This window comes from Crinia signifera, chromosome 5 (genome assembly GCF_055691185.1).
Source record: "Crinia signifera chromosome 5, ASM5569118v1, whole genome shotgun sequence".
In the NCBI taxonomy this organism is placed as follows: domain Eukaryota; kingdom Metazoa; phylum Chordata; class Amphibia; order Anura; family Myobatrachidae; genus Crinia; species Crinia signifera.
In genome coordinates, this window is record NC_139221.1 from 244272437 (window position 1) to 244296377 (window position 23941).

The 23941-nt window shown below is 42.1% G+C and overlaps 1 protein-coding gene across 4 annotated transcripts in view; it reads left to right on the forward strand.

The window, feature by feature from the left end:
* Window positions 1-1451, forward strand: part of EFHB (EF-hand domain family member B) — a 39800-nt gene extending 38349 nt beyond the window's left edge. For all 4 annotated transcript variants that reach the window (XM_083188762.1, XM_083188759.1, XM_083188761.1 and 1 more), the window contains one exon: window positions 1356-1451. Coding sequence is in view for 3 of the 4 variants with exons in the window: in XM_083188759.1 (XP_083044885.1) it covers window positions 1356-1404 (49 nt within the window). In the remaining variant the exon portion in view is untranslated. The remainder of the gene's footprint in view (window positions 1-1355) is intronic.
* The last annotated feature ends 22490 nt before the right edge of the window (window positions 1452-23941 follow it).

The window sequence follows — 23941 nt, forward strand, 5'->3', positions numbered from 1 at the left end:
CCACCCTGGTACTATTCAGGCCCAAACACTGCTTAGCTTCCAAGTTCAGTCGAGATTAGGCAATCCCAGTGTGGTTTGACTGTAGTTATGTGAATGATGAGCTGTGAGACATAGTTTGTGACTTGTGCAAATATCTTTATTAGAACATAATTACAATAAGGAATAACACGTGAAGAAGTAAGTTAAAGGGGGTTACAGCTCAGCTTATAAAAATGGGGTGATCTAGTAGTTTTCATTGAATCCCAGAGGATGCGTGTTCTGCAACTGGTAAATCCAGAACATTTCCCTTCTTGAAAGTGAATTTGCTAGGTCAGAGGCAGAACTCTGGGAGGCAATGGAGTCATCTGCCGCCGGGCTCCTGCTCCCAAGGGGGCACCTCTCCTCCCCTGGAAGTTTAAATCAGTTATTTAAAAGCCAACAATATTGCTTCTGTGGCTGAGTTCTGAAATATATATGTGTTATCTATCTATCTATATTTCTGAACAGAAATATATATTTTATATAAGGTTATATAGGTATGTGTGTGTTGGGGGGGGGGGGGGGGGGGCACCACTATATATCTTGCCTCCGGGCAACTGGAACAAACTTATGCCACTGTGCTAGGTCCCCTCCTCCTTCTCCCAATTTGGAAAGTTCTATAGCCTTGAAAATGAGTTAATCAGGATTTGAATTGTGATGTGTGTTAAAATATTTTGGAACCACATGGTTGTCTATTTTATTTCTAATGCTGTGGACATGTTCTGGATTTATGTTCTTGGATTCTCAGTTTTTAGAATGATGTCCATAAGTAGTATATCCCGGTGAGTGTTAAATGACTTTCTTATGGATTCTTCATGTTTGTTTTATGTTGTGATGAATGGACTTTTTGTTTTTTGGTTTTCTTGTTCTTTATATATAAGTAGGTCTTCCCTGTCATGTTTCTTGTTCTCTCTGTGCTGGTATACTTCTTAATTCTTTTTCTGCACACTCTTCAGCCCTTGTGGTAAATTACCACTGCTAATAGTATATACCCCTAAATCTACAACATAACAAAATAACCCAGCTTCCACTTCATCCTAGTACTTCTCAAACAGCTTCAGACTTTGCCTCTGTTATTGAAATTAAACAAACAAATTTTCTCAATACACTTTATATAAATCACCTCTATATTCAATAACAACTTATTTTTAAATTAATGTTTGAATTATCCAGACTAATAATACACATCACAATTTAAAATGTATGACATTTAAAATGATCAGGTTCTTTCTGAATATTATGCAATATTTTATTTTACATTTAATCTTTTGGAAACATTATAATGCAGATTATCTTTAAAGTTGTTTAAACACTAATTGTATGATTATCTCTCACAGGATCCCAGCTTCAGTGAAAGCTCCCCATGATCATAACTTTGGAAATTAGCACCAGCCTGAAATATGTATTAAAATGTGGTAATGATAAAATTAAAATGTGTATTATATTTCTTTGGGGAATGGGATCCATAGGATTACTATGGCGACAAAACCTAATCAGTATGGTATAAATAACCTGTGCCATAAAGTGTTCCCGGTACTTGTGTAGTTTCACGGCGCCGCCGCGCGCACAGTCTGTCTAAGAAACTTGGCAGCTTGCCAGACGCTCTGTTTAACTGTGCGCGTGCCGCTCTAGCTGTTCTCAGCGCAGCGCGTGGCTGCTTTCCATATGTAAGCTACTTTATCAGCGACAGTGACAGGTCACTGTGGTACTTGTAGTTCCACAGTGAAATAGGCAGTCCTGCGCACCGCTGACAACAGGGGCATGTAAAGTGGACACCCCGGCACACCGCTGATGTGCCGGGGCTTCCAAACTAGACACCCCAGCACACCGCTATCAAAGGGGGTGTCCCACATGTTAAGAAGGGGGACATCTAAATTTAGACGCTAAAGCGTCTGAATCTAGACTCCCTGCAAGCCGCTAAGAAGGGGGACATCTAAATTTAGACGCTAAAGCGTCTGAATCTAGACTCCCTGCAAGCCGCTAAGAAGGGGGGCATCTAAATTTAGACGCTAAAGCGTCTGAATTTAATTGGGTCTAGGGGAACATCTAAATTTAGACGCTAAAGCATCTAAATTTAGTTGGGTCTAGGGGTACACTATTAAACCTGTTCACAATGGCACTAGTCGACGCAACAGCTGTCGACCTTGTAAATTCCACTATCCACGGCAACCCGAAGTGCGGCGAGCGCAGCGAGCCCCGCGAGGGTCGTCAGTACGCGTCCTACGACCTTTTCATAACCTCACCATCCACGTCGGCGTGGAGTTGAGCGTCGGCGTGGGCCACCGAGCCCAAATGTGGCAAGCGCAGCGAGCCCTGCGAGGGGACGCGGATTACTTCACAGGTAATCCGTGTCCGCTCGCCACGCTTCGGGCTCGGTGGCTCGCTGCGCTCGCCACACTATATAAATTCAACTCCAGGCCGACGTGGATAGTGGGGGTATGAAAAGGTTGTAGGACGCGTACCGCTGCCCCGTGCGGGGCTCGCTGCGCTTGCCACGCTTCGGGTTGGCGTGGATAGTGGGGTTGTTTCAGGAACACATTCACACCTGCAAACTCATACACCTGAGACAGTAATGACAATTTTTTTTTTAACTATTAACTGGTTTTTAGTAAAATATAACCAAGAATACTGAGGTAAAAATCATTCAAGAACAATAGATAATCAAAGTAAAGAACAGTAAAATTTAGGGAAAAGTCATGATTCAGAAGAGGAAGCTACTGCTGCATCATCACCGCCACCACTTGCAGAGGAATCAGCTGCTGACGTGGATGCTGTCGGCTCTGCGTCGTCATCATCCTTGTCAAGTAGGGGGAGCAAGATCAGTGCATACAGGATGCGCTTGAAGGGGTCCTGTGCGCCTAAACTCTGCCTCCACATAAACTTGTGGAGGTACGAGTCCAGGTGATGGCGTGCGGTCCCCCTTTGGCGCTTATTGCGCCACTTGCAACTGCCCCACAAGCGTTCAATGTTCTGGGTGTGGACCCCAGTGTCAGGATCCACAAAGTGGTACTTATGGTTGACCTTTGCATGCTGGTACCCGGCCTGCTCCAACTGCTGCGTTTTATACGCCCTCCAGCAGTCGCTGTAGACTGTGGTACCCGGTTCCACGTGGGCCTCAATGGTAGCCATTAGGGTGCTCGCATCCCGCCGCTCCACTGCAGTGATGAAACACTGGCCTGTCTCCCTCTAGATGCCCCCGAACACCCACTGCTGGGGCAGCATCCGTCCCACGTTACTTTTCCTCTTAACGTAGAGGCTTTCATCTACCTCCACGATGGTACCTGGCCCTCCAATGCGCTGCTGAGGCTGCGCTAGCAGGTCCACTATGCAGGCCTCCCTCATGAGATTATTATAGAGGACTGCTGTGTTTTGGGAGATGTTCAGCTGGCGGTCGCAGAATTTGATGCTGGTCAGCTCTTCCGCCCAGTAATACACGAAGCGTGTCAGGGTGACGAAGCTCAGATGAGACCCCCTGAACCACTGTGCTGACCTGACGCTTAATTTCTTGCGGCAGCTGCGAATATGACAGCGCCACATGCGCTCCTTCACACTCAGCCTCATGGGGTGCCCATTGGGGCAGGTCTGGGTCTGTGGCAGGAATTGGTGGGCCTACAGGAATGCCACGCCTCCTCCTCTGTCTGCGGCAGACTGAAAAGAGTCAGGTTCTCCATCGCCATAGTCAGGTTCGCCACTGCCATCATACACCTCCGTCTCTCACACAATGCTACTGCTGACTGACTACGCTACCTGCGTACCACTCTGACTGACTACGTTACGCTGTCCGCATGGTACTAAACACAGACTGTGCGCGCAAAGTGCAGGGAGTGTGAATTTAGACGCTAAAGCGTCTGAAATTTTAGCGTCTACATTGGGGACACCACCTTTGATACCGGTGTGCCGGGGTGTCTACTTTAGAAGCCCCGTTTGTGTGCCGGGGAGTCGCTACATTACATTACATTATAGCTAGAGTGGCACGTGCAGCGTCTGGCAAGCTGCCAAGTTTCTTAGACAGACTGTGCACGCGGCGGCGCCGTGAAACTACACAAGTACCGTGTTCCCTCTAAGCTGTGTGCGCGCGCACACAACTCCCCGAGCATGTGCACAGACATTACAACAGAGCGCACAAAGGCTGCCCGCCCACCTTGATAACGCTAATATAGCAAAAACCTGCCTGATGGATCCTGGTAATTAACCCCTTCCCGACATTTGACGTACATGTACGTCATGGTCGGGAAGTACTTCCCGACATTTGACGTACATGTACGTCATGGCTTCTAACTGTCACTGCGTCTAGAGACGCAGTGACAGTTAGGTGATGTCTGCTGTCCCTGACAGCAGACATCCCCCCTCGTCGCCCAGGGGGGGCAGGGGTGCCCCCCCCGGTCGGCGATCGCTGTGATTGGCTGTTCAAATGTGAACAGCCAATCACAGCTATTTCTGTGTTACCGGCGGCTATGCCGCTCGGTAACACAGAAATCGGTGGTGATCGGTGCAGCACCGATCACCACCGATCCGCAGACACCCCCTCCCACCCCCCCGGCAGCTCACCGTCCAGGGCAGCAGCACCCGGCAGTTGCAGCCGGAGCGCACGCAGCGTGCGCTCCCCCCGCCCACCCCCGTACCCACAGCAGCAGCAGCAGCAGCAGCATGAGCTGCTAAAAATAAAAATAAATGAAATCAGCTGAATTTTATATATATATATATATATATATATATATATATATATATACACATGTGTGTATGTGTGTGTGTATATATATGTGTGTGTATACATATATATATATATATATATATATATATATATACACACACATATATATATATATGTGTGTATATATATATATATATATATATACATATATATATACACACATATATACACATATATACATATACATACACACACACACACACACATATATATACATAGATATTCCCGACATATGACGTATATATACGTCATGGTCGGGAGGTACTTCCCGACCGAAGACGTATATATACGTCATGGTTTTACTGTCACCGCGTCTATAGACGCGGTGACAGTTTGGAGATGTCTGCTGTCCCTGACAGCAGACATCCCCCCTCGCGGCGATCGCTGCGATTGGCTGTTCAAATGTGAACAGCCAATTGCAGCGTTTTCTGTGTTACCGGCGGCTAAGCCGCTCGGTAACACAGTGATCGGTGCTGTACAGCACCGATCACCACCGATCGCCAGCCCCCCCCCCCCCTCCCACCCGGCAGCCCCCCTCCCTCCCACCCACCCGGCTGCCGCAGCGCCAGCACCGCTCCCACCCCCCCGCCAGCCGCAGCGCCAGCCCCCATCCCAAAGCTGGTGACCAAAATGGGGTCACTTGTGGGGGGGTTCCACTGTATTGGTGCTTCGGGGGTCTTGCTAATGCGACATAGCACCCACCATTCATTCCACCACCAAAAATCACTCCTTCCCTTCTGAGTCCTGCCATGCACCCAACTGGTATTTTTTGGTCACATGTGAGGCATTGCCGTACTCGGGAGAAATTGGGGCACAGATTTTGGGGTGCTTTGTCTCCTTCATTCCTTGTGAAAATTAAAAATTTTGAGCCAGAACTGCATTTTTCTGTAAAAAATTACATTTTTTTACAGAAAAATGCAGTTCTGGCTCAAAATTTTGAATTTTCACAAGGTATGAAGGAGAAAAAGCACCCCAAAATCTGTGCCCCAATTTCTCCCGAGTACGGCAATGCCTCACATGTGACCAAAAAATACCAGTTGGGTGCATGGCAGGACTCAGAAGGGAAGGAGTGATTTTTGGATTTTGCAGCACAGATTCTGGTTGAATGACCCCCGAAACACCCATACAGTGGAACCCCCCCACAAGTGACCCCATTTTGCAAACTACACCCTTCAGGGAATTCATCAAGGGGTATAGTGTACATTTCAAACCCCCCGGGGTTTCACCAATTTTGATACAACTGAGCTGTGAAAATGAAAAATTTATTTTTTTCATTTTCACTGCCCAGTTGTACCACAATTGGTGAAACCCCTGGGGGTTTGAAATGTACACTATACCCCTTGATGAATTCCCTGAAGGGTGTAGTTTGCAAAATGGGGTCACTTGTGGGGGGGTACCTAACTTTTAGCATTTTATGGTGCCTAGAAACCTACATGGTGCCTAAAAAATAATCTCATAAAAAGGAGGCTCCAAAATCAAGTAGGTGCTCCTTCTATTATGAAGCCTGTGGTTTGGTCACCGTGCATACTAGGGCCACATATAGGATATTTATGAAAACCAAAGAATTGGGGGAATCAATTTTTAGTCACATTTCTCTAGTAAAATCTACTGTGTTCCTTAGAAAAATGTATTAAAATTGAAAATCCGAAAAAAAAATGAAATTTTGAAATTTCACCTACACTTTGTTTTAATTCCTGTGAAACACCTAAAGGGTTAACAAACTTCCAAAATGCTGTTTTGAATACTGTGAGGGGTGCAGTTTTTGAAATGGCATCATTTATGGGGGTGTCTCACATACAAGTCCCTCAAAGTCACATCATAACTGACCTGGTCCCTAAAAAAATCAGTGTTTGAAATTTTCTTGAAAATTTGAGAATTTGCTATTCATATTTTAAGCCTCCTAGTGTCCAAAAAAATGAAAATGAGGTTGAAATAATGATGGAAACATAAAGTAGACATATGGTCTATGTTAGTTATTCACTATTTTGAGTGGTAAGATTATTTGTCTCACAAGCAGAAAATTTAACATTTTGCAAATCGCAAAATTTTCCATTTTTTCACGATATTTTGGTATTTTTCACAAAAAAACACAGACTGTATCGACGAAAATTTACCACTAACTTGAAGTACAATGTGTCACGAAAAAACAATCTCAAAATCACTGGGATAAGTAAAAGCAAAAAAAAGTTATCCCCACTTAAGTGAGACATGTCAGAATTGAAAAAAAGGGCTTTGTCAGGAAGGCAAAAACAGGCTCTGTCAGGAAGGGGTTAAGACTCTTACAGCAAGTCTGGAGAGACTGTTAACAGCAGTGGACCCCTTTTGGCAGTTGTGGACTCAGATGATGTGTGTTTCACCTATTAACTACATTGTGTGCTGTGTTTTGAATGTTTAAATGTTTTGAATGTTTAATATCATTTTGAAGTAAAGTTAACACAAATGCTGAACTTTGTTTTCCAGTTATTTATATATATATATATATATATATATATATATATATATATATATATAGGTAATCGGGTAGATCCGGCACTCCACGTTGCATACAGTCGGCAGCTTGCCCCGGTGCCTTCCACAAACCAATCGGTCCTCAATACGTGCAGAAGCAAGGTGGCACTCGGAGACAGTGATTCAATCAAAAATACTGCTTTATTGCAGAAATGGGTGTAAGCTTACACCCATTTCTGCAATAAAGCAGTATTTTTGATTGAATCACTGTCTCCGAGTGCCACCTTGCTTCTGCACGTATATATATATATATATATATATATATATATATATTAAGTGACGCACACACAAGTGACGCACACATTTTTTTATTTCCTTCCAAAGTTGCACAGCCAATATATTTTGCCGTACACAGCCTTCGTAAAATTAGAGGGAACATTAGCCATAAAGGTTTAATCCCAGCTCACAATCCCTATTAGAAGGTGAACAGTCCGATGCTTGGTGATTCCAGTTTCACGATGATAGGAAGAGCCCTGGCAATTGCTGCTCCCACATGTGAGGGCTGATGACAGTAGTGCAGTGGTTCCCAAACTTTTTTGCATCACGGCACCCTATAGTATCAGAATCATATCCACGGCCCCCCTAGGCCAAAAGTTTCTTATTGGGAAATTAAGACAAAAATATTTATTAAATAAATTATGTTTAAATGTCATCTTTAGGTTTAAATAAGTAGTGAGTAACAAGATTAGTTGTTTATCCACATATTTTATGACTGGCAACCACAAGCACTGGTTATATTGATCATAAATTATTTAAATTAGTCCTGGACTACCAAGTCGAGGCACTCCTGCAAGGGTCCCAAGGCACCCCAGGGCGCCACGGCACACAGTTTGGGAACCACTGCAGTAGTGCATCTACAGTAGGTCTCGAACTTGAAAAGTTCAATGGTGACTCATTGCTGTGACAATATAAGAAAATGAGCCATAGGTGGAAATGTTCATCAAATATTTATTTGTTTTGTGACTTTGAAATGGTCAGAAAATACAGGCAGTTTTATCAGTGTAGAGGAAGTTACCATTAGTAAACTAAAGCCCTGTACACGCTATACGATATTGGCAGCCACATGGAACCAGCGGGAGGTGTCGGTATCGGCAAGTGCATACACACTTGACAATGCTGATGGGAGGGGGGGGGGGGTAGTGCACAGACATGCACAGAAAACAGAGGGGTTCATTAACAACCCACAGGAGCGCATGTCGTTTGTCATTGGAGGCATCCACACTGGCCAATGTAATGAACGATATCGCTCAGAATTGCTAAAGAGAGCGATATATCATTATATTGTTTAGTGAGTGCAAGGCTTCCTTTCATTTACTGCTTGTTCTACTTACAATTAATCCCAGACCTTTGAGGATGAGTCCCAAACAAACATTAATGCCCCAGAATCTAGGGATACCTGGCCCAAAACAAAGCAGCAATGGGCCATCCTGTTACCCCTCACCAGTGGGTGCCATGGAAATAAAAAAAGACTAGTGCCCAGATGACCTAATTAATAAATATTATTGTCCCAGTATGAATAATAATAATAATAATAATAATAATAAGCATGTTACATCTGCCCCACCTGCAGTGTACATGTTTTTTTTCCATTCGGGAAAAATTTAGCTTTTGCCATCAACTCTGAATCAGTTCCTTTGTAAGCATCTAAATAATTAAAAAGAGGTTCTAAAAATTCACAGATAATCCAACTAACTGAGTTTACATTTAACAACAATAACTTACATAGGAATCCAGGAAGAAATACAGACAACAATACACATTTGGGAAATTACCCTAATAAACAATACATCAACTCTGGACAAAATAATTAAAGGATCAAGCTAGGTCAAATTACTCAAGATGCCCACTGAGAAAAATAAATAACTTAGATCGATCACTAATAAATTAGTGGAGGAAAAGTAACAGATATTCTAGTGAAGTCAGTAATCATTATGAATATTGGCCAAATGGTAGGATGCTGACCACCCTCAATTTGGTTTTGCCTTTTAAATGATTACCGCGTAAAAAAAACAAATCTGAGATGGTCCAGCACTCAGGAAAAGAGGGTTAATAGACAAACATTGTGATGAGGAGACTGATGAAGAGGCCTCTCAAATTGTATAAAAAGATGTTTTCAGTCTCTGTAGTATGTGCATTAATAAGACACTCCTAAAACTTTTGAATAATGCCTACAAAATTCAATCTGATCCATTCAATATATTTATTCATCTCTACAAGTTTTTCAGAAATTGACACTTCAGGTTTGTTTCTTAAAGATTGGCAAACATGTTAAATTGGTCTTTCTCTGACATGGTCGCATCTGGTTTGGCCAGTCATAAATGCCCACTGGCAGCTGCTGTAAAATAATCACCCAGCAGTCATCTCGTTAGGTTTTACAAATATTGATCTCACCAATTGTTTGAAGCATGAACTGAATAACCTTTTAATTGATCACTCATGGCTGCATAGGGTGTCACAGGGGTTAATGATGCCCAGGATTATGCATTAATAAGTATGTGAAAACTATTGCAAAGTAATGTGTTACCTTTAAAACAAGTTGAGTTAAGAAAATTACATTTATTCTGACTCATAAATGTTTAAAAAATGTTCCTGCCTGCAGGTTACAGGCATAAGGACCAACTTTGCTGCTAGTTATACTAACCTATTTGTAAAGAGCTGGGAATTAAATACATAGGTGATAGGGCAGACTTGGCCATATTAATTTGAAATCAGCATGTATCAGCTGAATTTATCAATTGCATCTTTTATACAAATAGTGAAAATGCATTCTCCAAACATTATCAGAGATTTAGTCAATTTTACTATTAAGAAAGAAGTTATTTGTATGACTTTTACCAAAAGTATGGGCTTACCCACTGCATCCAGGGAACCTCATCATCTGGTGAGTCTAATATTCTAAAGGTACAAGTCTAGGTCATGGGGCAACACCGAGCCAGCCCAACAAAACCACCCCAATGCACCACACTAGTGAGATATAGCAAGTACAGTGTTAAAGAGTGTTACATTATTGAGTACAGCTACTATAAGTTTTACAAGGGTGAGATATAATAAGTGTGAAAAGTGTGACATTGTTTAAAAACAAATACAGTGCTATGAAGTGCTAAAATAAGTGTTACATTTTCATGCCCTAAAGCAGCCAAGACAAATCAATTCAGGGTGCCCCATGCCACAATACTTTTCCCATAACTGACATACTACATAGATTTACTGTATTTATGTCTTACCTATGATAGTGTGATGTTGAATGTGCAATCAGCAAATGCAAGGGTTCAGCCATACGGAACAAGTTTGTGGCTACTTATACGATATATAAGTATTGATTTAAAAGAGCAACAATGTATCACCTGCAATTATCAATGACATATTTTTGAAGTTGAGACGTGTTTGAGTGACCTTACAATTTACATCGTAGCAAATTCTTTCAAAACTGTGAAAAAAATTTTTTTACCCTCAAGGACAGTTGTGTGAATTATCCAATTTTAAATGATCAAGTGAAAGTTATGAAGAATGGACATTGCAACATACAAGACATTGGCCCGTATTCAGATCTGATCGCAGTACAAATTTGTTCTCATAATGGGCAAAACCATGTGCACTGCAGGTGGGGCAGATGTGCAGAGAGAGTTAAATTTGGGTGGGGTGTGTTGAAACTGAAATCTAAATTGCAGTGTAAAAATAATGCAGCCAGTATTTACCCTGCACAGAAACAAAATAACTCACACAAATCTAACTCTCTCTATACATGTTACATCTGCCCCACCTGCAGTGCACATGGTTTTGCTCATCTTGAGAACAAAAATGTTTACTGCGATCAGATCTGAATAAGGGCCATTGATTGTTGTGTTAAAAACAGTGAACTAGGCCAAAAGACAATGTACTGAACCAATCTAAACCAAAGAATATTAAGTAATATAATGCGGTTATGCCTCCATCATTCATTATAGACCAAACCCCCTTTGGCATGTGGGGTGCTGAACTAGGTGTCACTAACACCTCTGATGGCAGCCAAATCATAACAAAATAAAGAATTAACCCCTTACCGACGCAGCCTGTTTTTGCCTTCCTGACAGAGCCCTTTTTTTCAAATCTGACATGTATCACTTAAGTGGGGATAACTTTTTTTTGCTTTTACTTATCCCAGTGATTTTGAGATTGTTTTCTCGTGACACATTGTACTTTAAGTTAGTGGTAAATTTTGGTCGATACAGTTTTTTTTTTTTGTGAAAAATACCAAAATGTCGTAAAAAAATTGAACATTTTGCAATTTGCAAAATGTTAAATTTTCTGCTTGTGAGACAAATAATTATACCACTCAAAATAGTTAATAACTAACATAGACCATATGTATACTTTATTATTACATCATTATTTCAACCTCCTTTAATTTTTTTGGACACTAGGGGGCAGCAGAGTCAAAATTTTACACATAACACAGTAAACGCTGCTTTTGGCTGTTCACGTTTGAACAGCCAATCGCAGCGATCGCCGATGGCGGGGGGCATCGCTGCCCCCTAGGCAATGAGGGAAGATGTCTGCTGTCAGGGACAGCAGACATCGTCCCTCTGTCACCGCGTCTATAGACGCGGTGACAGTTTAAAAACATGACGTACATTTATGCCATGTGTCGGGAAGTACATCCCGACCATGACGTAAATGTACGTCAAATGTCGGGAAGGGGTTAATTTGTGCTTTAACTTATGTTTTAAAAAAATGTATGCATGATTTAAGAATGTTTTATTATTACAGCAACTGTTACAGATTTTTTGTCGTTCTTTAAACCCATGTGTTTGCAACTTATAGCAATGTATAATTAAGGTCACTTTACTACACATTATTATAAGACTTTATTAATGATGATGGCTCAACAGTTCATATAATCTAAGTAACCACAAAATGTAAAACAGATCTCATTTATAGATGACATATTAGGTGCTTTTTTCTTAAAATGAGAACATGCTATCTTAATCGTCATTTAAGAATCATATCAGACTCTCTACCCCATGTTTAAATTTGATTGGCTCAAAATTTATTTAGCAGCTTGACAATTATCCCAAACAGTCAATATCATTAACAACTATTTCAGAAAAGGGAGTCTTGGAAGTGTTGATATGGCATGCTGATCACCACTTTATTGAGTCTGTCTGGGATTACATGAAGAGATAGAAGAATTTGAGCAAGCCTACATCGACAGAAGATCCGTAGTCCGTTCTCCAACAACCTCCCTGCCGAGTCCTTTCCTACAGTTTATACAAGTGTATCTAGATAAATCTATGCTGTTTTAAAGGCAAAGGGGGGTCACACCAAATATTCGTTTGATTTACATTTCTATTCATCCATTTTACAAATTGATAAAACAAACTATTAACACTTATATTTTTTTAAATCATTCTTAATTTGCAGTATTTTTTCCACACCTGCCTATAACATTTGTACAGTACTGTACATATGCCCTTTAAATTGTAGAAATGTGGATTTTTCAGCCAAATTACCCAATTTGTTAACAAAATAATAATGTAGAAGTGCCAGATGCACAAGAAAAAAGTCTTCTCAGAAGATAATAATATTACTAATATTAATGATATTTACATAGCACTTTTTCCTAATAGGACTCAACATGCTTTACTTTGACCTTTACAGCAAAAAATACAAAACAAGCTTAACAGTGCAGTGGATATAGTGAAATGTTTGAGTCTATTTTTGAAGGATTCTAGAGTGGAGGCTTCTCAAACTGTATTGGGAAGATAGTTCCACTGATTCCAAACCATAAAGCTGAAATCTTAACCCTCAGATGAATTCAGGGAGATTCTAGGTACTGTTAATATTGGTCCTTCATCAACAGATCACAGTAATTAAGATGCTGCTTCAAATATGATGGGCATGTAGGGCTTTGAAAGTGAATGAGCTTTAAAATGATTTGCCATCTTACAGGTAGCCAGTGAAAGGAGTAGAGCATGGGTGTTATGGGGCTGGGTGGTTAGAAGCTTTGCAGCTGCATTTTGTATCATCCACGAGCAGTGCAATTCTTTTTTCTGGGAGACAGAGGTAGAGGGCATTGCAGTAGTCTAGGTGTGCTGATACAAATGCCTCTATGACTTTAGGCAGATCCTCTGAAGGAGATAATTGCTTGATACTGGCTATGTTCCTTAGATGAAAGAATTAGGTTTTTATTGTGGCTGATACCTGTTTAAGTGTCAAGCTGCTATCCAGGACAATATAAAGATTCTGCACATGATCAATGTTTTGTATTTTCGAACCCAAAAGTGTGAATCCTGTTGCTTGGCAATGCTGCAGCCTTGTCCTATGACCTATCATGAGACCTACTGTTTTATCAGGGTTCAGTCGCAGCCAACTGGCACTCATTCGCTACTGGATCTCAGCTATTTAGAATTGTTATTGGGTTCTCAGTACCTGTAACTAGGAAAAGGTACAGTTCAAAATTCAATTAGGGGAGCCACACCCACTTCCACCAACTGTCATTCCAGACTGACTCACTGGCAGTTGGCGTTTCTCCCCTATTTAAATTTTGAACTGTGCTACTGCCCCACCTCTGGAGCTGCCACTGTTGAGTATCATCTGCATAGCAGTGGTAAACAATCCCATGGTCCATGGTGTCAAATACTGCAGAGATATCCTGTATCAGTAGTAAGACTGAGCAGTCGTCCCTATCTCTTTCCATTAGACGAACATTAAGCACACATACTGAAGCTGATTCAGTGTTATGTCTTTTCCTGATTCCTGACTGGAATGGATCATAAATATCATGGCTTAGCAGGTGGACTTTTAGTTGATTTGCATCCACTTTCTCAATAGCCTTTGATAGAGAAAGGTTTGATACTGGTCAGTAGTTGTTCATGCAGTCGGGGTCTAAATAAATTTTTTTTTTAAGAAATGTTCTCACAAATGCTTCCTTTAGTGGTTCAGGAAAAATGCCTATCTGCAAAAAGCATTGAACTATTTTTGCAAATACAAGGTCAGTTGTGACCATACACCCTATTACAACATTGTTGAGGCAGGGTCCAGATCACAGATTATGGAATGTAAAATACAGGTAAATACAGTTATGTCTTTTACATCCATTTGTCCAAATCTGTTAGATGAAGACAGGGGCTTACACTGGAAGGCTTGATAGATCAGTACTAATTTAGTGGCACTGTATTACAAGCCACAGTGGCTGGCGTTCACCACAGGTGCCTGTCGTTGCTAGGTGACTGGGGCATCAGCGGGTAGGTGTTCCCTGCGTTTACAATCCCCAGGGCATATCGAGTGTATACCTTTATTTGTTATGTATATCCAGGGCTATTTTTCAGCAGGCTCCAGCAGGAACTGAGGCCCTTATTCTAGTTCACTCTTTCTGACAAAATATTTCGTAGATGGACAAAACCATGTGCACTGCAGGTGAGGCAGGTGTTACTTGTGCAGAGATAATTAGATTTGGGTGGGGTTTTACACCTGCCTCACCTGCAGTGCACATTGTCTTGTCCATCTACAAAATATTTTGTCAGAAAGAGTGAACTAGAATAAGGGCCTCAGTTCCTACTGGAGCCTGCTGAAAAATAGCCCTGTGCATAACTGTACTGTCACTGTTTAACTGTTACCTAAACGGCTGTTGCACAGCAATCCAAATCAAATTCCTAGTATACACAAGTATACTTGGCCAATAAAGCTGATTCTGATTTCCACCCAGCAGCTTCCCTGAGGTTTTGGTAAGCCAGGAATTCTGGAATGCAGATGATGAAATGTGCAGCACTCCATCTCTATGAGTTTGGTAATCAATGGGGGCTTGGCTCTGACCTTTAGCTACAGTAATACTAGAACATTGAAACAGTACAAATGTAAAAGAAAAATTTCAAATGTAATAGAATTTTTTTTTTCACATGTGCGCAATGATGTCACTTCCTGGTTCTCAAAGTGGTTGGTCATGAGTCATTTTTCTTGTGCCCCCATTGAACTTGTTTCCTGTTTAGTAGGACCAGACATCTGCAGTTCTATGGTGTATGTGGACAATAAGTTCCACTACTTCTTTGGATTGGATTATGTTAAGTCATTAAGATAGTATTTAAAAGTAACAAATGTGAGTGCTGAATGAAGGCCTTTGTAGTGTATACGTACATACATATATAAAAATCCATTTATGTGTATCAAAACTAACAGCATGGATACTGCTCACAGGCCAAGTGATAACAGATTTGTATTTCCCCTTTTAAATCTGCCTTTGGAGTAGTGAGAAGGGTTTGATATTTCTGTTACATCTGTGTCTTAAGAGTGAAATCTATTTGGCAATTCTTTGTGAATAACACAGGACTCAGTTACTGACAGCTGTTACCTTAACGCTTCTCATAATCTTCATGGAGAGCCAACCTAGGGTATAAACCATGCAAGATAAATTGGCATTGACTTTTTTCAAAATGTTTATACATCAAGGAGAAAACAAATCTGAGCAGACCTTTTCTATTTTGTCGTTTCGATTTTGTATACCGCTGTTTATAATTGTGTGAAGCTCATTCATCTATAAGCACATTGGCACATCAATTTATTTTCCTTCAGCCAAAATTTTCTACCCAATTCCACTGCTGGGAAAAATAACATTGTACAGACAGTTTTGTCTGCAAAATCAAAATGAGGACTAAATAAAAAAAGCTTCCTCCCTTTTGCCATTTTGTTGTTGCTGAGTGAATAGCAGTTCCCTGTTGAAGTCAGATTTGAAGTGAACTTGAATCAATGCTTCTGCAGCCTTTTCATCTTTCTAAAACCCATTATTGGGAAGTCTCAGAACAGGCTATTGAATTCTGTCTTGCTTTCACTCACAATATGCTCTAAACAGTTCTGTAAAAATGCAATCACTCCAACACACAGATAAGGGCATTGTTGAAATATAACAGACTTTCTGAAATGGAAGCACTGTAAGAATTCTGGAATAAATGATGTATGCATAATAATTGGAACACTAAACTAATTTGTCATAAGCCGTACGCTTTGCATTTTCAAAACTAGGGAAATTATCTAATATCAGGAACTCAGAAGACTGAATAAATAGTTTTAAAATGATAGAGTACATTCTGGAATATTTCAATCTAATCTAGTCTTACATTCAATACAAATAGAAAAAAAAACATAGCCACTAATTACAGATGGAGCTGCTCTCGTCTAGCCTGGCTATGGCATTTGTCCCGCCAACCTGCCACAGCCTGCCTAATTGCAAGGCAGCGCAATAAGCTTGGCATTTGGCGAATGACAGTACCGGATGAGTGCAATACCAGCGATCATCCACCAGATGTCGCTTAAAATCTCCACTGCGCATGCATGAGATGTGTAATGCAAAGCAACAGTGAAATAATCCGGATTGTGTGTGCGTGAAGTGACTATTGAAATGCACTGTAGTTCAGGAACTACTTTGGTACTACTGTATTGTTCAGTAAGTTAGATAGACACTTTTATTACCGAAATACAATTGCATGGACGTGCATCTCATTACACTATTTTATAACTGGCTATGGGGACAAGCGAATACTGAGCATACAATATAAATACCGTACAGTATAATACTTTGTTGCGAATATGGCGCCCCTGTGTGTGAGGCACTCATGTGTCCCATTCCCAGCAAACGGCGAACCAAGTCGGGTAGGATACGTCGTGAAAAATAACCTACTGTACAGTACGAAGCTACAGTATAGTACGTGTAGCATCGGTATAGGATCCACAGATATACAGTATGCTACAGCAGGAATTACATACTGTCAGGGGTGGATTTAGGGGGGGGGCACCCGGGCATGTGCCCCCCCCCCCCCCTGTCATTTCTGTAACTTTTTTTTCTTTTAAAAACCTCTCTTAATGCTGCTGGCGCCGGGGCTTGATGCCATGCTCTATTGACTGCCCTGGCACGAGAGAGGAGGAGGTGATTATGTGACCCGCTGCTGCCCAGCCAGAACTCCCTCCACGTGACGCGTCCAAATCACCCAGGTCCATGGGACCGGCTGCTGCAGGCTCCTCTGCGGGAAGTGCTTCTGCAACCTTCTCCGCTGCCTCAGCCTCCACAAATAGACCCACCACCGCAGCCTCCTCTGTATGATCTACCATTTCAGCCACCATGGGACCTGCTGCTTCGGACTCCAGGAGATCGCCCTGCCGCAACGTCTGCCATGGGACCCCTGCCGCTGCTGACTCCTTGGCACCCGTGGTTTCCTGGCACTGACTGTCGGAAACCTTGCTGCCACCCTGCTGCCTTAGGTACACTTGTGCTTGTAGTGAAGAAGGGAAGGGTGCAGGGTTCAGCACAACAAGCATGGGTGGGGGACACACATACCTGTCTCAACCCTCTCCTCTCCCTTCCCCCCCTCTTTCTCTCTTCTCCTTCTTTCTCCTCATTCTCTCTCTGCACTCTCTCTCTTTGCACTCTACTTCTCTGTCTTTGCACTCTCCTTCTCTTTCTCTCTCTGCACTCTCCTCTTTCTCTCTCTGCACTCTCCCTCTCTTTCTGCACTCACCTCTCTTTCTGCACTCTCCTCTCTCTCTGCACTCTCCTCTCTCTCTCACGCTGCACTCTCCTTCTCTCTCTGAACTCTCAACTGTGTCTTTACACTCTCCTCTCTCTCGCTGCACTCTCCTTCTCTCTCTGAACTCTCAACTGTGTCTTTACACTCTCCTCTCTCCCTTTCTCTGCACTCTCCTTTTCGCTCTCTCTGAACTCTCATCTCTATCTCTGAACTCTCATCTCTCTCTGAACTCTCATCTCTCTCTCTGAACTCTCATCTCTCTCTGAACGCTTGCTCTCTCTGCACTCTCCTTCTCGCTCTCTCTGCACTCTCCTTTTTGCTCTCTCTGCACTCTCCTTTTCACTCTCTCTGCACTCTCCTTTTCGCTCTCTCTGCACTCTCCTTCTCGCTCTTTTTGCACTCTCCTTGCTCTCTTGCTGCACTCTCCTTCTCTATCTCTCTTTGTACTCTCCTCTCTTTCTCTTTGCACTCTCCTCTCTCTTTTTGCACTCTCCCTCTCTGCACTCTGCTCTCTCACTCTCTCTGCACAATCTTTCTCTCTGCACTCTCCTCACTCTCTGCACTCCTTCTCTCACTCTGCACTCTCCTTCTCTCTCTACATTCTCCTCTTTCTCTGCACTCTCCTTCTCTCTCTCTTACTACCTTCTCCTCCTCTCTCTCTGCATTCTCCTCCTCCTCTCTCTCTCTCTCTATGTTCTCCTCCTCTATCTCTGCATTCTCCTCTCTCTCTCTCTGCGCTCTCCTTGCTTCTTCTCTCTCTCCATCTGCTCTTTCTCTGTCTCAACTCTCTCTGTCTCTGCTCTTCTCTTTGCTCTCCTCTATGCTGCCCTCCATCTCTCTCTGCTCTCCTTCTCTGTCTCTCTCTCTGCTCTCCTTCTCTCTGTCTCTCTCTCGCGCCTGTTTCTTGCTTTGCTCTCCTCTGTGCTGCCCTCAATCTCTTTCTCTCTACTCTCCTTTTCTCTCTCTCTTCTGCTCTCCATCTCTCTCTGCCCTCCATCTCTCTCTCTGCTCTCCTTCTTTCTCTCTCTACTCCCCTTCTCTCTCTATCTCCTTTCTCTCTTTGCTCTCCCTCTCTCTCTATTCTTTGAGAGAGTATGCAACCCCCCCCCCCCTGTTCAATCCCATCCACTATAATGGTGCCCCCCCTATCATTTACTGCTGGATCCGGCCCTGCATACTCTGCAGTACAGTACAATCAAGACAGACTCAAGCACAGAGGGGGGTATTAACAAAATGGCTCCAGTGCATCTCATTTTCACTATGTCTGCATCTGAATTGAAGCACTGTTTACATATAATCAGGAGCACTGGTCCCTATCACCAATTGTCGTAGGCTAATGGAGGAGCGCGCCGCTCTGTATGTTGTAGGCCCGAGTTTGATTTTTCTCTTATTTTATGAACACATTTAGGTAAGTTATATTTAATATAACTAGGCACACAAAATCCTGCTTTCCTATAAAGCTTTCCGTGTGTCTCCATGCAGTGCTCATGCTTTCTCTACTATAATGTATGGTGTATTAAAAAGTTAACCTTTAAGTTACATTGTAGTTGTCATATTTGTTTTATACATATTTTAGAGGAGTATTTTGATGAATATACTGTAGCATGAGTTTTATTAAGAGAACCTTGTTAACCCCTTGGGTGGTATGCCCGGAAATTTTCCTACCACCCACTCACCCCTTCTGCTCTGGCGATCGTACGCTGGAGTTCCCCTGCCGCCAGCCGCCATTTGCATAAGTGACGTAGGCGGCAGGCTCAGGGGTGGTCGGCGAGGCTCAGGGGGACTCGGGAGAGTTCAGACGCCCGTGTCCTGCCGAGCCGCAGCGAAACATTCCTGAGCCTGTCGCTGTGATGACTGACAGGCGGCAGGGAGAAGCGGTGGCAGGGGAGCTGGAGTGGAGGGGAGCGGAGCAGAGGTGTGTGTGTGGGGGGGAACGGTGGCTTCTCTAAGGTTCTGTGGTGAGTTTTGCTGGGGCAGGACAAATCCACCACTCAAGGGGTTAATGTTTTCTTCCATTATACTTCCAACATTTTAGACATTGATTTATTAAAAAAGAATATAAGAAAAACACTTTTGGTTGCACTTCTCATTTACATATTATATATATATTTAATGGGTACCAGAAATAAGGTAATATTGGCTGCATCTCTTAGGTAGCAACAGAACAAATCAAACAATAAATCAAGGTAGCACTCCAACAGACACTTGAGAGTGTCTCTCCTGATAAATCCACAATAGTAGCCCTAGTTGGATATATAAAAAAATGGGGCCCAGTCAGAGAATGCTAAGAGAAGTAACAAAGACTATAGTATTCATGTAAATGTCTATTTTTTATACAGTCAAATGGTGTATACACAAGGTGCGATTTTGACTATGGACAATTTTGACTATGTGACTTCCCTTGATCATTCAATATAGTCAATATAGGCTTGCCTGCACAGTCTATTTTTTTATTTGATGCTGGTCCTGTCACGCTAGCAGTAGCACCAGCTGGAGTGTAATGGAGGCTAGGTGCCTTGATGTAAGGTTTTTGCATAGACGACAGAAGGGAGGGATGCAATTGGATAAAAGAAAACCAGTTTTAATAAAGATACTGCGATACAGAAGATGAACTGTGGCACAAAGGTAATACTGAAGATATGAAATAACCAAAGTCAATGATATATAAAACCTATTGTAAAGTTCATAGTGCATGGATAACGAGGTTGAAAACGGAAGATGACTTGATGTGTAGATTTGAAGAATAAACGTAAACTTGAATAGTTGATTTGAAGGATTTACTTGAAGAGATGATTGAATTGAAGATTGAATGATTGAATGAAAGATTGAATGATTGAATGGTTGAACGATTGGATGATTGGGTGATTGGATGATTGGACGATTGGAAGATTGGATGGTTGATAGGATGAATCCGGGAAGTATTGCAGCAGGCCTGAGTAGCTGTGACCAGGGAGAGTTGCAGTGGAAGTAACCGTCAGGTGAGGAAAGGGTGATCCCCTTTGGGGGGCTAACCTTGTCCGGACCGTAGAGGCGGCAGCAGGGTTCTGCAGGTGGATGGTCTTCACAGCAGGTGAGCAGGAGTGGATTCAGTCTGGAGATAGCTGACAGGCAGCAGCACTTTCAGCAGGAGTGGGAGTCAGATGCCTAGGGAAAGGACATCATTGTACTGACTGACTGTTTGGCCCAGCTGGTCAGTATTTAAAAGGAGAGCTGCACTGTAATTGGCTGAAGATGGCCACCGCCAGGGAAGGCGACAGGTTTCAGAACCAGGTAGTGTGTGCAGTACACTCCAGGCAGCGTGTCCAGCAAGGCCCAGGCACAGTTCACAGCATCATGGCGCCTCAGTGTGTGAGGCATGGGTGCCAGACATGGTGGTCGTGACAGCTCCCATCCGGATGTATACTTACTGTGTGATTTGTGATAACTTTTCTTCCGATTTTGACCATACAGTCACAGAAAATTGCACTGTGTATATGCACCCTTAGAATCCTTACACTGAACTAACAATAGATTCAAAGGCTTTTACATATTTATTTAAACATCTTTATAAAATAAATTTCAAAACATTATTATCATCATTGTTACGTGCACTATTAACCAGAGGTCTTTTTCCACTGTGACTGTTGATGGAAGTGCCATTGATTATATTGTCATAGAGGCAGTTTTTATAAAAGTCTGTGGGCAAAATTTACTAAGAATACGACTATGTCTCAGACGTATTCGTATTTTGTATATGACTGAATACGACTGTTATCGGTGGAGTACTTATTTTATTTATTTATTAACAGGCTCTTATATAGCGCACACAAATTCCGCAGCGCTTTACAGAGAATAGTTATGATCAAAAACACATAACGAATTACAGCACAAGACAGTTTAGGACATGGTAAATACGGATAGTTGCATCAGGGGACAGGACACTGAAGCAATCATCAGGGTGGCAGTGGTTTATATATTCTAAGAAAGGCACATGAGGAGAGAGTGCCCTGCTCGTGAGAGCTTACATTCTAAAGGGGAGGGTTAGACAGACAGGAGTGACACAGAAGGGGTAGAAGTGGGCATAAACAGAAGTTTAGGATGAGAGATGGTCAGGTTTTATGCAGGAGGGTGGGATTTTTTACACATTCGTATTCTGGAGCATAATTTACAAAGGTGACGTATTTTTGAGATGTCGTATCGAGTCATATTTTTTTACAACTTGTACTAGAATACACCTAGTATACACATTTTTAAAATCTGATTTTGTGAAATACACCTGCAAATTAAGGTGTATTTTTTTGGAGTATTTTTTACAGCTTGTAGAGTACGTTCGTATTTTGAAATATGACTTGATAGTAAATTTCAAAATTACATTGGAGTAATGTAAAATTCAAGGAATATTCTTTCGAGGGCGTATTAATTCGTATTTTTGTAAAAATACTAATACGACAGGTTGTTAAGGTAGTAAAATACAAAATAATTTTGTTATTTCACATTAGTGAATTACAAAAATAAGAATACGTGCCCGAATACGACTGAATACCTACCGTATTTTGCTTAGTAAATTTCCACCAATGTCTTCTTAGGCTTCTAATAATATACTTCTTTGAAGAATAACGATGACAACAACTTCTTAGACTTTAAATAGTATGGCAGTCTATGAAATACTTGGACTTAGAACTATAACCATAATTGCTTGGAGAAAAAACAAGAAATAATGAGTCTCTAAAATACTTGAACTTTGAAATAACTATGATATCTTAATAGCTGAATCCTGATGGCTTGAAAAAAGATGCAGGGGGAGGAGCCAAAAAGTACAGAGGTGGCACTGGGTTGTCCACTTGTGCAGATGGTACTACACCAACAGGAGTAAAGATGTCATCAGCAGGTTTGCCAGAATTAGTCCTCATGAAAGACGCTGTGGCAGGCTGATCAGAGTGACCAGCATAGGCCTAGGGAAGCTCCTGGTAGTGCACAGATGAAGAGAAATTTTGGACTGACAGCTCTCTGGTCAAGTATGGCCAGGTTATATACTAAGCACTAACCTCCCATAGGCTGAGAGTGAGGAAGCAAAGGAAAGGAGTGCAGACTGGCCAATGACACTTTTGCCCATATCCAAGATGGCATCACTGGCCTCCCGATGCTGCCCTGAAACCAAACCACACAACTCCTGCAGGCCGCTGCAACTGGACCCCTGCCAAGACCACCAACCTCCAGCATGATGTTAGACCCCCATCCAGCACAAGGAGAGCCACCGCCATGAATTGCGCACCTGCTGGCTGTGGAGACGAGTGACCATGATAGTACCGCCTCCTTTCCAGGTGACCTCCGGCCTCTAGCTGGACTTTGAGGATGTAACCTATGGAATTGATGAATCAATCTTGGTGCAGGGACATCAGATACATAGACCCAAATTTTTTCTTCAGGAACAAAACCACTCCATTCGACTAAATACTGCAGACAAGACCTAAAATGAGAGTCTAAAATCTTCTTAATCTCAAATTCTTCACCCCCCTCAGAGTTTATTACTGGGGTCTTGGGAAGTATCTTCTGAACATGGGTTAGGCATAGTGGTTTTAGGAGAGAAATATGGAATGTATTGGAGATTCTTAGAGCCGATGGAAGTTTTCATTTACAGGCAACAGAATTAATAACTTGGATGATAGGATAAGGGCCAATAAAATAGGGAGCTAGTTTCATGGAGGGGTGTAGTAGACGTAGATTCTTGGTAGACAACCAAATCTGATCACCCACTCTTAGTGGAGGCATTGCTCTTTGTTTTCTGTCTGCAGTCTTCTTAGTGAACAGATGACTTTGTGATAGCAGAATAAACTTCAGACTAGACTTTGTGGAAATGCTGTAATGAGATATTGACTGCGAGTAAATTTGTAGCAGGAAGATTATGGAATTTTGGGAATGGTGGATGCCTTTCATAAACAGTAGAAAATGGTGTAGATCCAGTGGAGGAATGGTATGATTTATTGTGAGCAAATTCTGCTATCCAGTCATCTTGGGACGGAGATGTATAGATGTAAGAATGATTCTAGATCTTGGTTTACTCGCTCCGTCTGTCCATTTGATTGGGAGTGATAGATGGAGGAGAATTTTAACTGGATCTGGATGGACCAATAGAGTGATTTTCAAAAATTGGCTATGAACTGTGTAAGTCAGGGGTGGGGAACCTTTTTTCTACCGAGGGCCATTTGGAAAATTGTAAAAACCCTTCGGGGGCCAT